We start from the raw sequence: 15,409 nt of genomic DNA, 5'->3' as shown, positions 1-15,409 counted from the left end.
ACCAGGTTGTGAAGATGTCCTCCGGGTCGGTTTCATGGTTGCTTCTTGCAGGGCTCCCTTAGAAAAGAAGCCATCTGCTGGCTCCCTTGATGTAGGCAGTACTTCCACTATGACTGGCTATCCCCAGGCAGGCACCAATGCTGCAGCCCTTTGGGCATGGATGAACTTTGATTTACCACATGGGCCCCCACTCACTGCTGCATGAGCCCTCCTTGTCTCCTAGGCATCTGAAGAGTCCCTTTTCTTGCTTTCCATCTCAGCTCTGTATTTTGCATTTTTAAAAATACTATGTTTTGACCCCAAATAGACAAAGCAATCTTGAGAAAGAAGAACAAAGCTGGAGGCATCACACTTCCAGATTTCAAACTTTATTACAAAGCTATAGTAATCAGAACGTTATGGTATTGGCATAAAAACAGACATGTAGAAAAAAAAAAACAGACACGTAGATCAGTAGAACAGAATAGAGAGCCCAGAAATAAACCCATGCTTATATGGTCAATATATTTATGACAAAAGTCAAGAATATACAATGGGGAAAGGATAATGTCTTCAATAAATGGTGTTGGGAAAGCTGGACAGCCAGATGCAAAAGAATGAAACTGGACCCTTATCTTACACCATAGACAAAAATTAACTCAAAATGGATTAAAGACTTGAATGTAAAGCCTGAAACCATAAAACTCCTAGAAGAAAATATAGGAGGTAAGCTCCTAGATATCAGTCTTGGTAATGAATTTTTTTGGATTTGACACCAAAAGCAAAGGCAACAAAAGCAGAAATCAACAAGTGGGTCTACATCAAACTAGAAAGCTCATGCACAGCAAAAGAATCCATCAACAAAATGAAAAGGCAACCCCCAGACTTGCAGAAAATATTTGCAAATCATATATCTGATAAAGGGTTAAATATTCAACATATATAAAGAACGAATACAGCTCAATAACAACAACAAAAACAATTTGATTAAAAAGTGGGCAAAGGGGCTTCCCTGGTGGCGCAGTGGTTGAGAGTCCGCCTGCCGACAGGGGACACGGGTTCGTGCCCTGGTCCGGGAAGATCCCACATGACGCGGAGCGGCTGGGCCCGAGAGCCATGGCCGCTGGGCCTGCGCGTCTGGAGCCTGTGCTCCGCAATGGGAGAGGCCACAACAGTGAGAGGCCCGCGTACCGCAAAAAAAAAAAGTGGGCAAGGATCTGAATAGACTTTTTTTTCCAAAGAAGACATATGGATGGCCAAAAGCACATGAAAATGTGCACAACATCACTAATCATCACTAATCATGAAAATGCAAATCAAAACGACAGTGAGATATCACCTCACACCTCTGAGAATGGCTATTATCAAAAAGACAAGAAATAAGTGTGGGCAAGGATATGAAGAAAAAGAAACCCTTGTGCACTGTTGGTGGGAATGTAAATTGGTGCAGCCACTTGGAAAACAGTATGGAGGTTCCTCAAAAAATTAAAAACAGAATTGCTGTATGATACAGCAGTTCCACTTCGGGTATGTATCCAAAGGAAATGAAACCAGTATCTTGACATCTGTACCCCCATGTTCATTGCAGCATTATTTACAATAGCCAAGATACGGAAACAACCTGAGTGTCCATTGATGGACACTGAAAATGTAATACACACACATACACACACACCCACACACCCACACACACAAGAATACTATTTAGCCATGTAAAAGAAGGCAACAACATGAATGGAACTTCAGAGCATTATGCTAAGTGAAAGAGGTCAGACAAAGACAAATACTGTATGATCTCACTTATATGAGGAATCTAAAAAACAAAAAAACACCCCAAAACAAAACAAAACTGAACTGAACTTATAGATTGGTGATTGCCAGAGGCAAGGGTGGGAGGGTAGGTGAAATGGGTGAAGGCAGTCAAAAAGTGTAAACTTCTAGTTACAAGATAAGTCCTGAGGATGTAACGTATAGCATGATGACAATAGTTAACAACAACCAAAAAGTACTATTTTTATCATAGTAGATGGTCCTCTACCTTCCGTGCCTCCTCCTGACAGCAAACTCATAGTATCGGGCTCTCCCTGGGGAAGCAAGTGTAAGAACAGGGAAAGGGAGGAAGGGTCCTGCACAGCCCTGGGATGGTCATACATCCCACAAGAGAGAAAAAGGCCAAAAATACGAACATAGGAGGTCAAGTCAGAAGAACACGGAGAGACAACTGTGCTTCCAGAGTCCAGAGACCCGGAGATGTCATTTCCTTCCATCCATCCATCCTCCCACCCACCTGCTCAGAGGTAATCTCAGCCTGTGGAGGGAGGAGACGCATCAATCCCTGGTCATGGCCAAGGGTGGCTCCAGTGCCAGGGAGAAGTGACCGAGTAGAGTGAGACAAGCTCTGGTGTGGAAGTCAAGAGCCCTGGTTCTCCTCTTGGCTTTGCCACTGACTAGCTGTGTGAATCAGGTTGTATGGCTAGACCATTCTGGACCTCAGTCTCCTCACCTGTAAAATGGGGACAGTTGGACCAGAAGGTGGATGGGGGCTTTCCAGTTCTGACGTTCAATGGCTGACCCTTTGGCCCCTGATGTTACAATATGGAGCTTGATCGTGATTGGCCCATAGCCTCACCCAGCTCTGCTGTTCTCCTGGCCATGGGAACAAGATGGACTTGCCCTGGACCTTCCCTACTTGTGCTCTTCTATTATGGGCAGCTCTTGCCATGGCTCAGGACTGAGGCTGATCAGAACTCAGGTAGCGCTGGGACCTGAAGGAGCATGGGATCAAACAAGGGCACCAGGCAGGGGCAGACACCTCCCAGGGCAGCATTATACCCGTCTCCTTCTCCGCAGACAAGCTCTACAATGAGGCCGTGGCAAAGGCCTTCCTGCAGTTTTATGAGCGTACAGCCCAAGTTGTGTGGAACCAGTTCATGGAGGCCACCTGGAACTATGTCACCAACATCACCAAGAAGAACCGCGGGGAGATGGTGTGGTACCACTTCCACCCCAGCCCCTTCTCCCCTTGCTCTTCTCAGGGGTCTCGGTGGGGGGATGGGGGGAACCACACTTTTTTGCCCCCTTTCCAGAGCTAGAGGAAAAAGGGAAGCCCCAAAGTACATGTCAAAACAGACTGTAAGCTCCAGGCCTCTTGGTAGCCCTAAAGATCTCTAAGTAAGAGTCTGTTGTTTCTTTCCCCTTGTAGATATCCCCTGCTTGCTTTTAAGGACCAGGCTCCCTCCTTTCTCCCTCTTAGCAAATTTTTAATGATTCCAAACCCTTAGAGTGGGCTTTGGGGGACTTCCCTGGCAGTCCAGTGGTTAGGACTTCACCTTCTAATGCAGGGGGTGCAGGTTCAATCCCTGGTCGGGGAGCTATGATCCCACATGCCTAGCGGCCAGAACCAAAACAGAGCAGTATTGTAACAAATTCAATGAAGACTTTAAAAATGGTCCACATCAAAAAAAAATCTTTTTAAAAAAAAGTGGGGTTTGGGAGGAGGTTGGGGGGCTGTGAGACCCTGACACTCTCCCTCAGCCTCACATGACAAACACAGTGACCCTCCTTCCAGCTGGACAAGGACGTGGAGCGGTCCCAGCACACGCTGTGCTCTTGGCACGCGGGCCCTCCTGTTTAAGATCGCCAGCTTCCAGGACCCAGCCGTGAAGCGCATGTTGAGTAAGCTGCAGAACTTGGACAGGGCGGTCCTGCCCAAGGAGGAGCTCTGGGAGGTGAGGACAGGCCCCCAGGTCTCCAGGGTGGGTGGGCTGCCTGACGGGGAGCCGCCGGGGGCAGAAGGGAGGTTGGCAGGCAGGGCCAGAGCTTCCTCTGGAGGAGGAGGGAAGATGCCTTGGCCGGGCCTGCCTCTCCAGGCTGGTGGGGCTCGTACCGGGGTGGGCCCACAGGCACCGGCCTGCCCTGGGTGACACCCGTCCCCCCAGTACAACCAGATTGTGGCCCACATGGAGACCACAGACAGCATGGCCCAGGTGTGCCTGAATGAGGGGCCCTGCCTGCCCCTGGAGCCTGAGGAGCACCCGAGCCCCTTCCAGGAGCCTCTAGACTCCCACCCTGGTCCCAACTGCCCTGTTGGGGGGGGCGGGGAGAGTGGGTGCCTGGGGCAGGTGAGGGCAGAAGGCCACCAGCCGGAGTGGGGTCCCACCTTGGCTCCTTTTCCGGGCACAGACCTCCACGAAGTCACGGCCTCCTCCCGGGACCAGAGGGAGCTGCTGTGGGCCTGGCAGGGCTGGCGGGATGCTCTGGGTCACCAGCTCCGCAGCACCTTCGAGCGCTACGTGCAGCTGCGAAGCTCAACGGTGAGGCCCCTCCCCCGCCCCACACCTACCAGCCAGCCCAGCCCAGCCCAGCCGGGGCCGACCAGGTACTGCGTGGGGCTCAGGGCAATGCTGGGAAGGGCGAAGCAGAGTCTGCAGAGGGGAAGGGTGGTGGTAGGACCTGGAGATGGGAACCCTGAGCCCTGCCGCTGGGGAGGGCAAGGTGGCTCACTCATTGTGTGGTTCCACAAACGGTGATGGGGCACTTACTGTGTGCTGGTGCTGGGGAGGTTCTGAGGATGCATAGGTGAAAAGACAGAGAAGGTGCCCACCCTCCTAGGGCTTACAGTTCGCTGGGGGACAGACGCACATCTCCAGTTGTTGCCAGCCAGGATGAATGCTGAGCAGGAAGGGGCTGCAGAGAGAGAATAGGGGAGCCCTGCTTCAGCTAGGTGGTCAGGGAAAGCCTTGCTGACGTTTATCCAAGGCCTGAAAGATGGAACGAGCCAGGCAGCAAGAAGAAAAGAGCATCCTGAAGTCCTTGGGAGGAGCTAAAGGAAGGCGGACTGGATGGGTAGGGCTTGAGGTGGGTGAGAGCGGAACAGGGCTTTACCCAGGTCCTATACAACCAGGCAAGGGGAAGAGCACACAGTATGTACTTTGCTAAGTGCCTTTCCACCCTGATCTCATCCAATACGGACAGTGGCTTTGGGAGGTGTTTTTCCTGTTTGGCAAATGAAGACTCCTAAGGATCTAGGAGGTCAAGTGGCTTCCCTAGAAGGTGCTTGGATCTCCTGCCAGCCAGGCCAGGCTGAAGGGTGGTGAGCGCCTCTGAGCCCCCTCCCCTTCCTAGGTTACAAAGACATGGGGGCCTTATGGCGGTCCACGTACGAGTCCGACACACTGGAAGAAGACCTGGAGCAGCTCTTCCAGGAGCTGCAGCCGCTCTACGTGAACCTGCACGCCTACGTGCGCCTACGTGCGCCTGCGTGCGCCTACGTTCGCCGGGCCCTGTATCGCTTCTACGGGCCCGAGCTCATCGATCCGAGGGAGCCCATCCCAGCCCACGTTCTGGGTAAAACCCCAGCTGGCGGCAGAGGCAGGGCGGGCGGAGTCGGCCTCCAAGCAGGCAGGAGAGCAGGCGCTCAGTCGGGGGAGAGCCGGTCTCCTGCCTCCTCTCAGCTCTCCCCCTCCCCTTCCAGGCAACATGTGGGCTCAGTCCTGGGTCAGCGTCTTAGACCTGGTCCTGCCCTTCCGGAGAAGCCCCCCGAGGACATCGCGAAGATCACGTGAGGCCAGGTCAGCGCTCGGCCTCGGTCTGCCCCTGCCACTCCGCAGCCCTGAGTGGGGCCCCACGCACTTCCTCTTCCTCACAGCAGTGGAAGTCTGAGAAAATGTTCCAAGAGGCTGAAAAATTCGTCACCTCCCTGGGGCTGCTTTCCACCCCTCCTGAGTTCTGGAAAAATGCCATGATGGAAAGGCCAACGGACGGGCGGGAGGTGGAGTGCCACGCATCCGCCTGGGACTTCTACGAGGGGAAGGACTTCAGGTGCTCAGCCTATGGCCAGCATCACCCCCTGCCTCTGCTCCTTCCGCTCTCCACCTGTCTGCCTGGCTCAGGAGGGCAGCGGGGGCGGGGGGTGGGCCAGGTGGGTGAGAGCAAAGGGCTTGGCCGCTGCTTGGATGTGAGGTCTGGAGTAACAGCATAAGGCCCTGCTGGTCTCTGGCTCGACCACCTCCGTCCCTTAACAGAGCCTGAATGGAGAAATCTCTCCTCCCAGGGCATCCCCATGCTCCTTGACCCCTGCCCTTTAACCCTAGGATAAAGAAGTGCACTGAAGTGACCATAGAAAATCTGCTCTCCATCTTCCACCAGATGGGCTATATCCAGTACTTCCTGCAGTACAAGAACCTCTCTGTGATCTTCCACACAGGCGCCAACCCAGCCTTTGAAGAGGCCGTGGGGTCGGTGATCACCCTCTCGGCCTCCTCCCATAAGCACCTGCTCAACAGAGCCCTGCTCAGCCACCAGCACCAGGATGAAGGTGATGGGGACCAAGGGGATCATAGGAGGCCAGTCTGGGCCTGGGGCTGCAGCTGGGGCTTTCCAGGCAAAGCTGAGGGGAGGGGGAACTGGGAGCAGCCTCCTAACGGCCCCACTTTCCCCAGAAGAGGAGGTCAGTTTCCTGATGAACGTTGCCCTGGAGAAGATCGCCTTCATCCCCTTCGCCTACCTGGTGGACCTGTTTCGCTGGAAGGTCTTTGACGGCACCATCGAGAAGGCCGTGTACAACCAGGAGTGGTGGAACCTCAGGTGGGGAGGACCGCTGATCGGGCCCACTGCCCAGGCCCAGCACTGCTGTGGGCTTTCCCAGGGCTTTCAGGGCAGCCTCAAGGGTACCACCTGCTACTAAAGAGCGCTGCTGCCTCTCCTGTGAGGGCAGAGCTGGGAGTGAGGTGCTGCTGACCTGGGGCCATGGGGAAGCCCTGGGGTGGCGTTGGCTGTTTGCTGTCACCGGACAAAAGCGTTCCTGCTGAAGTGGGTGGGGCCCGAGTATGCAGTCGTGGGGGATCATGTCGAGTGCAGCACCAGCTGAGCAGTCCCCTTAGCCTCTCTGGGGATTCTGGGAGCCCGGGAAGCTCGCACATTCGTTGCGCCTGGGCTCCTCCAAGAACAGGACACTGCCTGCCGGGCAGGCCTTCCTGCTCCCCCCCTCCCTTTCTGTGCCCACCAGTGGGACCAGCAGAAGGGGTGTTTGGGGGCTGAGATCTTTCCCTCCTGTGGAAAGAGTCCTCATGGGACAGGGGCAGGCCCAGTGCCCCCTTTCCTGCTACCTGGACACGCACACACACCTGCCTCTGACTTAGCATCCCCAGACCTGTCTGCGGGCAACAGAAGGAGCACCACCAGCAGTCGGGCAGCATCAGCCTTGAGTGAGGGGCACCTGTGTCCATCCCATCACTGACCCCTGGCTGTTTGCTTGGGTAATAACTGCCCATGACTATGGCTTTTCCATCTCCACTAGGCCTCAGACTGACCAGCTCAGGTCTGCTTGCGACAGACGACCCTGATGGGCCTGCTAGCTCTGCACCAGGCCCTTACGTTGGCCATTCACAGAAGAAGGTGTGACCGCCCTGCGGTCACACCGCCATCCAGGGATGGCAGAGCTGGGCGCCCCTCCCTTTGTCCTCTCACCCTCACACCCCCGCCCTGAATACAGGGCCAGGCCTCACTGGAGGGACTGGCGGAGTCTTGACTTTGTGCCCCCTCCGAGGGCACCCCCACCAGCCATCTGAAGTGCCTGCCCAGGACCTTTTCCTTCCTCTCCCGGCCATGCCCACCACCACCTGAGTGATGGAAACCTGGGGTTGAGGGAGAGGGACGGCAACTCCCTGGTCCTTGAACAAAAACCTGTCAATGAGAGAGGAACTTCCCTCAGAGGATAGTTCAAGGCTCCAGTGGGCCAACAGTGAAACGATGAGCTTGTTCACAGACTTTGTCTCATCCCAAAATGGGTCATTTTATCCCCATTTCACAGACAACATTTTACAGCAAGGCTCAGTGACAATCAATAACTTTCCCATAGTCACACAGCTCAGAGGGGCAAAACCAGACCTGAACATGAACGTCATTAGGATCTGCCCATGACTGTTCTGTGTCCTGCTACCAATTCCCTGATCCCTAAGCCTCGGTTTTCTTCATCTGTAGAATGGGAATAGGAGTAGTACTATACCACAGGGATGTCACTCTCTTTTCTTCTTGGTACTTCTTTTTTTTTTTATTTTTATTGGAGTATAGTTGACTTAAATGTTGTGTTAGTTTCAGATGGACAGCACAGTGAATCAGTTATACATATATCCACTGTTTTTTTTTTTTAAGATCCTTTTCCATATAGGCCATTACAGAGTATTGAGTAGAGTTCTCTGTGCTATACAGCAGGTTCTCACAAGTTAGCTATTTTAAATATAGTAGTGTGTATATGTCAGTCCCAATCTCCCAATTTATCCCACCCCCTGGTATCCCCTGGTATCCTCTTGGCACTTTTTTTTTTTTTTAATGTTTATTTATTTATTTATTTTTGGCTGTGTTGGGTCTTGGTTTCTGTGAGAGGGCTTTCTCTAGTTGCGGCAAGTGGGGGCCACTCTTCATCGCGGTGCGCGGGCCTCTCACTGTCGCAGCCTCTCTTATTGCGGAGCACAGGCTCCAGACATGCAGGCTCAGTAGTTGTGGCTCACGGGCCTAGTTGCTCCGCAGCATGTGGGATCTTCCCAGACCAGGACTCGAACCCGTGTCCCCTGCATTGGCAGGCAGATTCTCAACCACTGCGCCACCAGGGAAGCCCCGGCACTTTTTATCAGAAACGACCTTGTTGGTTGGTCTACAACCGTCCCCCATCATTAGGATGAAAGCAGTGACCTTGCCTAGCTTATTCCCTCCTGTGCCCCCAGAACCAGGACAATGTTGAGTGAGTCTGTGTGAAGAGCTTGGCACGGTTCCTGCAGAGAGGAAGTGCTCAGTGTTCACTATTGTTATTTGATTCTGATTCCCAATCCCATGTGTTTTCAACTCATTTATTTAATCAGTAAAAATGCATTAAGTGTCCTCTGCATGCCAAGTCGCTTTGATAGCTGTGCAAATGTTTCAAAAGGAAAAGGCTCTGGGAACCCTACCGGATGGCACTATCAAGCCCCCAGTTTGCCCCCCGCCCCCAGGTTGAAGTCCCAGTGCCTGTGCCCCACTGTCCCTCGGACAGAGGATGACTTTGATCCGGGCGCCAAGTTCCACATCTCTGCCAGCTTGCCCTACATTCGGTAAAGGTCTGGGCCCTGCCAGCAGAACCGGCTCTTCGAGTTGGGAGTCGGGGGCATAGGACCCAGGCTGAGGATTTCCAGGAAGGCAGCAGATCCAAACGTCCCCCTGCACCCTCCCCACCTCCTCCCATCAGACGGCACAGCCTTCTGAGGACCATGCCCTGAACCCACTGGGCTTTTACGTCAGCTCCCGCGTGGAGGGCAGAGCTGACGGGAAAGCGTGTCTCATGTCCCTGAGAGGAGGGAAGGAACGAGGGAGGCCAGCATAGGTTTGATTCAGAAGGCTAGGAAGGAGAGCCCTTGCAGTGCTCCAGGGCCAGCCTACCCCACTGTGACTGCGGACCCAGGCCCACCTCTGCCACCCCTCCCTAGCCAGCCTCGCCTTCTCTCCCCAGGTACTTCCTCAGCCTCGTGCTCCAGTTCCAGTTCCATGAAGCACTCTGCAAGGCCTCAGGCCACGTGGGGCCCCTGCACTGATGCGACTTCTATAACTCCTAGCTGGCTGGGAAGCTCCTGGAGTGAGTGCCTTCCTCCCTCCCCTGTCCTTGGCTCCCCTTCCCCACCTTGCAGGAAGCCTGCCCCAGGGCCCCTCTTCTCACCTGGCCACCCTAGGCCCCCTGAGCAGAGCTTGTGTTCTAGTGGAAGTTCTTCCTTCTGTCAGACTGCAATCTCTCCTATGTTAATCAAAGCTCATTTCCTCTTGTGTAGCCCCTTGTGGTCAGAGAGACTGTTTAGCCCCTCCTGCTAACACATACACACACACACACACACACACACACACACACACACACACACACACACACACACACACACACACACACACACACACACACACACTCACTCACTCACTCACTCACTCCCTCCCTCCCTCCCTCACTCACATAGCCAATAAACCAAACTGTCCCAGATCAGAACCCAGTGTTGGAGTCCTGCCTCTGCCTCCATCTTCCATCTGAATCCCCTTATTCTTTCCTGGCAAGTCGCTTGCCTAGCCTCTCAGCAGCATTTGATAAGGTGCACTCTGCTTTTTCCATCTTTTCTTGGAAGCATCTGAACCCAGTTCCCAGGCCGATCCAGGTGGCTTTCACACCAGCCTCTTGGCACACTCTGATCAGCTGTGGTCTACTTTGACCCCCTACCCGCAGTCTTTTTTCCTGCACTTGGTATCTAGCCCATCCTTTCCATCCCTGCCTCTGTGGCACTGCTTTCTTGTCCTGAAGCAAACCTGGAGTGGGGCGAGAGGCTGACCTGATGGTGGGAAGCATTTACTGCTACAGGCTGGGCTCTCTAACAAGCGCTCTTACAGTGTTTCACATTAGCAGCTCATAACTTTGCAAAATGGATATTATTATCCACATTTCGTAAATGATGAAACCAAAGCTAAGAGAGGTAATGTGATCCCCTAGTGCACATCGCTCAACTAGGAAGTGGCAGAGTCATGCTTTGAGGCCCAAACTGACTCCAGAACACAATATCTTTCACACTGTTGCTTCCATAAGTTAAACGATACTGGTCTGGTGAAGTTGACCTAGTCCACTGGTCCTAAGATCAGCGCTCCAACCACTGAGACATGAGGCCCACCCAGTGACATGGTCTTTTCCCCATTGAGTTTCAACCGATTTCAGTAGGTCCATTACCCTAACATGTCAAGGTCATGTTGAGGTTTTTTTTGGGGTTTTTTGGGTTTTTTTTTTGCGGTGCGTGGGCCTCTCAATGTTGTGGCGTTTCCCGTTGTGGAGCACAGGCTGCGGACGCGCAGACTCAGCGGCCATGGCTCACGGGCCCAGCCGCTCCGCGGCATGTGGGATCTTCCTGGACCAGGGCACGAACCTGCATCCCCTGCATCGGCAGGCGGACTCTCAACCACTGCGCCACCAGGGAAGCCCCAAAGCCTCTTTTTAGTATCCTAATAATTACCCACAATAATTTAGTATCCTTTGCAAATTTAATGAGCACATTTGTGATTCCACCATGCCATTCATCAGTAACCGCAAGGCCAGATGGAGTTGCAGGACTGGTCCCTGCCTTTGCTTGCAGGAGGGCTACACCTTGCATGCCTTCTTGTCTGCCTAGTCTATTTGCTTTTCCATCTTTTCGTACTACAGCAGTTTATTCTAGTTGACTGCCCAGGTTTGAGCTTCTCTGAATGTGTGAAACATAAGAGGCCTCTCTGCTTCCTGCATTCATGTCTCTGGCTGCCTATCATTTATTCATTCAGCAAACATTTACTTGTGCACGTGCCAACCAGCCTGCCCTGCGTCCAGCAGGGGGCAATGGGCCACAGGATAAATCAATAACCGTAATCCAAGAAAGGAGATGGTGCAGTAAGAAAGGGCTTTGATGAACATGTAAAGAGAGTGAGGAGGTCATGCCAGGGGATCAAAGAGGGATCTCTGACCCCCAACGCAGGAGTAGAAAAAATAGCAGACATCCATTTTCTATACATCAACTCACTTTTGTTTTGTGGTGTTTTCTTGTTTTGGCCGCACCGCGTGGCATGTGGGATCTTAGTTCCCCGACCAGGAATCGAACCCGCACCCCCTGCAGTGGAAGCCTGGAGTCTTAACCATTGGACCGTCAGGGAATTCCCAACATCAACTCACTTTTGACTCTGAGCCTTCATCCTGCTTGGTCGCTGGGACTTTTGAGCTCAGTCATTCTCATCACTTCCCTCCCCCACTCCACACAGGGCACACAAGGCTCCCAGGGTGTGACTTGACACCAAGCATGTAGAAGCCTTGCCGGTCGTCACTAGGCATATTGTGGAGGGATGGGGCAGGCGCGTGCTTGCAGGGGAGAAGGGGAAGGGCAAGATTCTTGGCTGCTCTTTTGCCTAACACAGCTTAAAACTTCATTTTGCTATTTTTGACTCATCTTCCTAAATGTGATTGCCGTGGGACAGCCTCTGGATTGGTTCTCCTGGGAAGAGAGGGTCAAAGTGGACTTGGTCCAAATTCCCAAAGTCCCCTGCCTCACCCAGCCAGCCATGAGGACCTGACCCTGTCCATGGGGCCCGTTGCTGCCACATTGGAGTTGAGGGCTCCAGGCAGTGCCCAGTTGTCACCCTTGCAAGTCTCATGTGCTGCCCACATCAAACCTCTTGTCCCGCCCAGCCTGAAAGACTATTTCTGAGTAGGCAGACTCTGAGTGGTTGAAACTTTTCCCCCACCAGGTCCTTCCTTTTTCCCAGGACCTGGCATCTGATAAAAATCTTCTAACTTAAAGTTAGTTTTGTTTGTTTTTTTCTTTCTATCTTGATGACTTTTCTCCTCCATTTCTCTAGGCTCATAACTACATTTCCCCCCAGTGGTTTCTTCCAAGGATCCACTGACCTTTAGTTTCCCCACCTCATTCTTTCCTAGCTGTTTATTAAGCGATGTGTGTAAGTCTTTGCAAGCAACAAAGCCCTCTGTGCTGCCATTACGTGACTTAATCCTCACCACAGTGAAATGCAAGTATTAATGGAACCCGGCTTTACTGATGAAGAAGCTGAAGCTAAGAGAGGTTAAACTGATTGTCTGTGGTTGTGCGGCCCGTAGCTAGCACTGCTGGGTCTGAACCTGGGTCCTGTTAGTCTAGATTCCACACTCTGACTTCTGGGCCTCTCAGCCCCACCTCTCTCCTGGTCGGATCAGGGGAAACAGGTTGAGAAGCATCAACATACGCCTCCTGCTACCTCTGCCTAAGGCTAGACCCCCTGCCAGCAAGCACTAGGTGTGCCTTGAGACAGAGCTGACATTTCTGCAGCGCTGCAGGCAGTGCACAAGACACATCCCATGCTTATTTTCTCTCTAATCATCCCAAACGCTCCCTGTGTGACCGGAAGAGACTGAAGAGTGACCTCTCTCTACTAACACTGAACACCTCATGGGAAACATGAGGTTTCCCTCTTGACTTTAGGCTTATTTGAGTCCAGGAGAACAATAATCATCACAGTAGTAGTAGTAATAATAATAATAATAATATTAGGCAAACATTTATTGCCTACCTAGTATGCTCTGAGAATTACCCCAACCCAGCCTTCACCCCTAGCACATCTATGACCTGGCTTTCTGCTGGGGAGCCCTGTCTGCACCTGATGCAGCCTCGGCCGGGACCACAGCCCACGCCCCAGCCACTAGCTCGCTCGGATGCTTCCTTGCCCACTCTCCAGCTAGACTGCCGGGCTGGCTTCTGAGCACGGGGTGGGCACCTTGCCTCCCGACCCTTGCACGGAGCCACTGCTGGGTGCCGTGTGGTACACAGCCCTATCTGTACCATCCCTTCCTTCTCTTCTTTTTGCTCTCTTTCTCACTCTCCTTCCCAGGCAAGGCCCTCAACTTTGGCTTGGAAGGTGGGTGCCAGAGGCTGAGGGAGAAGGCCCGTGGCAGTCAGATCCTCTCTGATCACCATGAGGTACCCTCCCCAGTTCCACCTGCTTGGCAAGATTCCTATGTCTTTCACAGAGAAAGAAACAGACAGGGAGGCATTCCTGGGTCTGGAGCTGGACCCTGCCCAGGCCAAATCTAGGCAGTGGGTGTTGCTGGCCCTGAGCTTTGTCATGTTACTGGTGGTCCTGTTGCTGGCCTACAGGCTGTACATCCTGGAAAAAAGCTCACTGGCCCAAGACACCAGTGCGCGGGACACCAGTACACAGGACACCAGAGCACAGGACACCAGTGCACTCAAGTCACCACCCAAAGCCTGCTTTCTAGGCACAGCCATGGAGCCCCACCAAGTTGTCAAAGAACAGTGGCTGCTGCTGGGCCTCTGCCTCATCCTGATGCTGCGCTCAGTCGGCCTGACCGTTCGGATTTTCACACAGCACAGCAGGAAGCCCCCGTGGATGAGAGCTGAATGGTGGAGCTGGGACTAGACACCAGTGTGACTGGTGAGGCTGGGGGGCAGGAGGAGGGTGGCCAAGCCAGAGAGGACGTTGGGGAGGGTGAGGAGGGGACCGCTTGCACACATAGTGCCCTGCTGTAATGGGTGCAGCTGTGGCAGATCTGGGTCCGTGCAGAGTTGTAACTGTGTGTGTGTGAACTCGTGTATGTGAGGCCATGTGACTGTGTGATTCCACGTACGCCCTGGGTTCCAGGCCAGCCTCCTTCCCTGGGGGCGCAGGAACCATGGTTTTAGTGACTCAGGGGCTTTGTTCCTCCAAGCCATCCCCCAGCCCCAATTCATGCCCAGAACTTGTTCTTCATAGTCATGCTTTCTTCAGGAGCCCAACTGTGGGGCTGGACAGGGACTGCAGTACCCGAGGAGAATCTGCTCTGGTTAGAAACTGGACACTGCTTCAGTCCCCTTATAAATGTATTCAAGTAGAGCCAGACACTCCTGTACAAATCATCAGCGCCCAGTTCATGAGCACGATTCTCTGTATACTGGCCGGCACCTCGTTCTGCTGATCCTCTGGCCTGCCCTGTGTTGGGCTGCATAATCCAGCCCCCAAAAGCTGCTTGTTAGCTGTCTGAGATGCAAGTAGCCTTACAAACTGCCCGATGGCCCTCCCTGCCCCAGTCCAGGCCCTCCCAAGTGGAGAGAGTGGGTAGCTGGGCACCAAGAAAAGCTTGATGAATGATTGACTTCTTTAATATTTAAACAAAGCTCATCTCCAGCCACTGCGCTCCATAGATGGCCTGGTTCAACACACACACCTGCTGCCTGGGCTGTTGCCCTGGGGATTGAGCACAGGGCAAACAGCACCTTTCCAGGCTCAGTGGGGGAGGGGAGGTTGGGGAGGGAGAGCTCTAGGAGGACATTGGGGAATGAGTACTCCAGGGGCAAACCTAGGAGGAGAGAGGGAAGGCCTCTACTCCTGCCTCTTCTCACCCTTTCTTTCTTGTGTTGTCTGTCTAACCCAAGGATGCCACACCCAATATATAGGAACTTATTGAGTTTGGACTGAGGCCCCAGGGGCTGCTGGGGAGGCTGAGAATCAATGCCTGTCAGAGATTAGGGAAACCTTGAGGAGAAGTAGCATCACAGCCAGTAACCACAGAGGGGAGGCACCGGAGCTCCAGTTGAGCTAGTGGGAAGGTGGCCAAAAGATAGAACTGGCTCTCTCTAGATTAAGGATCTGAGCCCAGAATTCAGGGGTTCAGGGTACAGAAGGACTGTACCCATAGGCTGAGACCTCCATGGATCCTACCTCTGCCCAGGTTTCAAGAGGTCTTCTTGAGTTCTGGCTGAGCCCAAGCACTTCCTGTTCTGACCGCAGGCTCCACAGGCTCCTCGTTTGATGTCTCTGTCACTGCTCTTGCTTTGCTGTGCTGCAGTGTCCTTATTTGTCCCCATTACTAGCTGTCAGCTCTGTAAGGGCAGGACACTGTGTAACACCTGTAACCGGCACAGGCCATGGCACA

At 53.3% G+C, this 15,409-nt stretch overlaps 1 protein-coding gene across 1 annotated transcript; it reads left to right on the top strand.

Moving 5' to 3' along the window:
* Positions 1–2,828: 2,828 nt before the first annotated feature.
* On the top strand, positions 2,829–13,917 carry LOC309975604 (angiotensin-converting enzyme-like protein Ace3; the record flags this gene model as incomplete). The annotated part of the gene is given in 18 exon segments (XM_082860781.1): positions 2,829–2,966; positions 3,548–3,583; positions 3,585–3,707; positions 3,918–4,292; positions 4,747–4,840; positions 5,104–5,325; positions 5,453–5,500; positions 5,503–5,539; positions 5,596–5,799; positions 6,072–6,295; positions 6,420–6,564; positions 8,964–9,062; positions 9,458–9,536; positions 9,540–9,557; positions 9,561–9,580; positions 12,508–12,566; positions 13,369–13,395; positions 13,508–13,917. Coding segments are annotated over 18 exon segments (2,277 nt in total). The 5' UTR covers positions 2,829–2,909.
* Positions 13,918–15,409: the final 1,492 nt, after the last annotated feature.

This window comes from Leucopleurus acutus, assembly GCF_964270905.1.
Source record: "Leucopleurus acutus genome assembly, chromosome: 19".
NCBI classification, from domain to species: Eukaryota; Metazoa; Chordata; class Mammalia; order Artiodactyla; family Delphinidae; genus Leucopleurus; species Leucopleurus acutus.
Note: the sequence above shows the minus strand (reverse complement) of the source record. Positions and strands in the feature narration are given on the sequence as shown.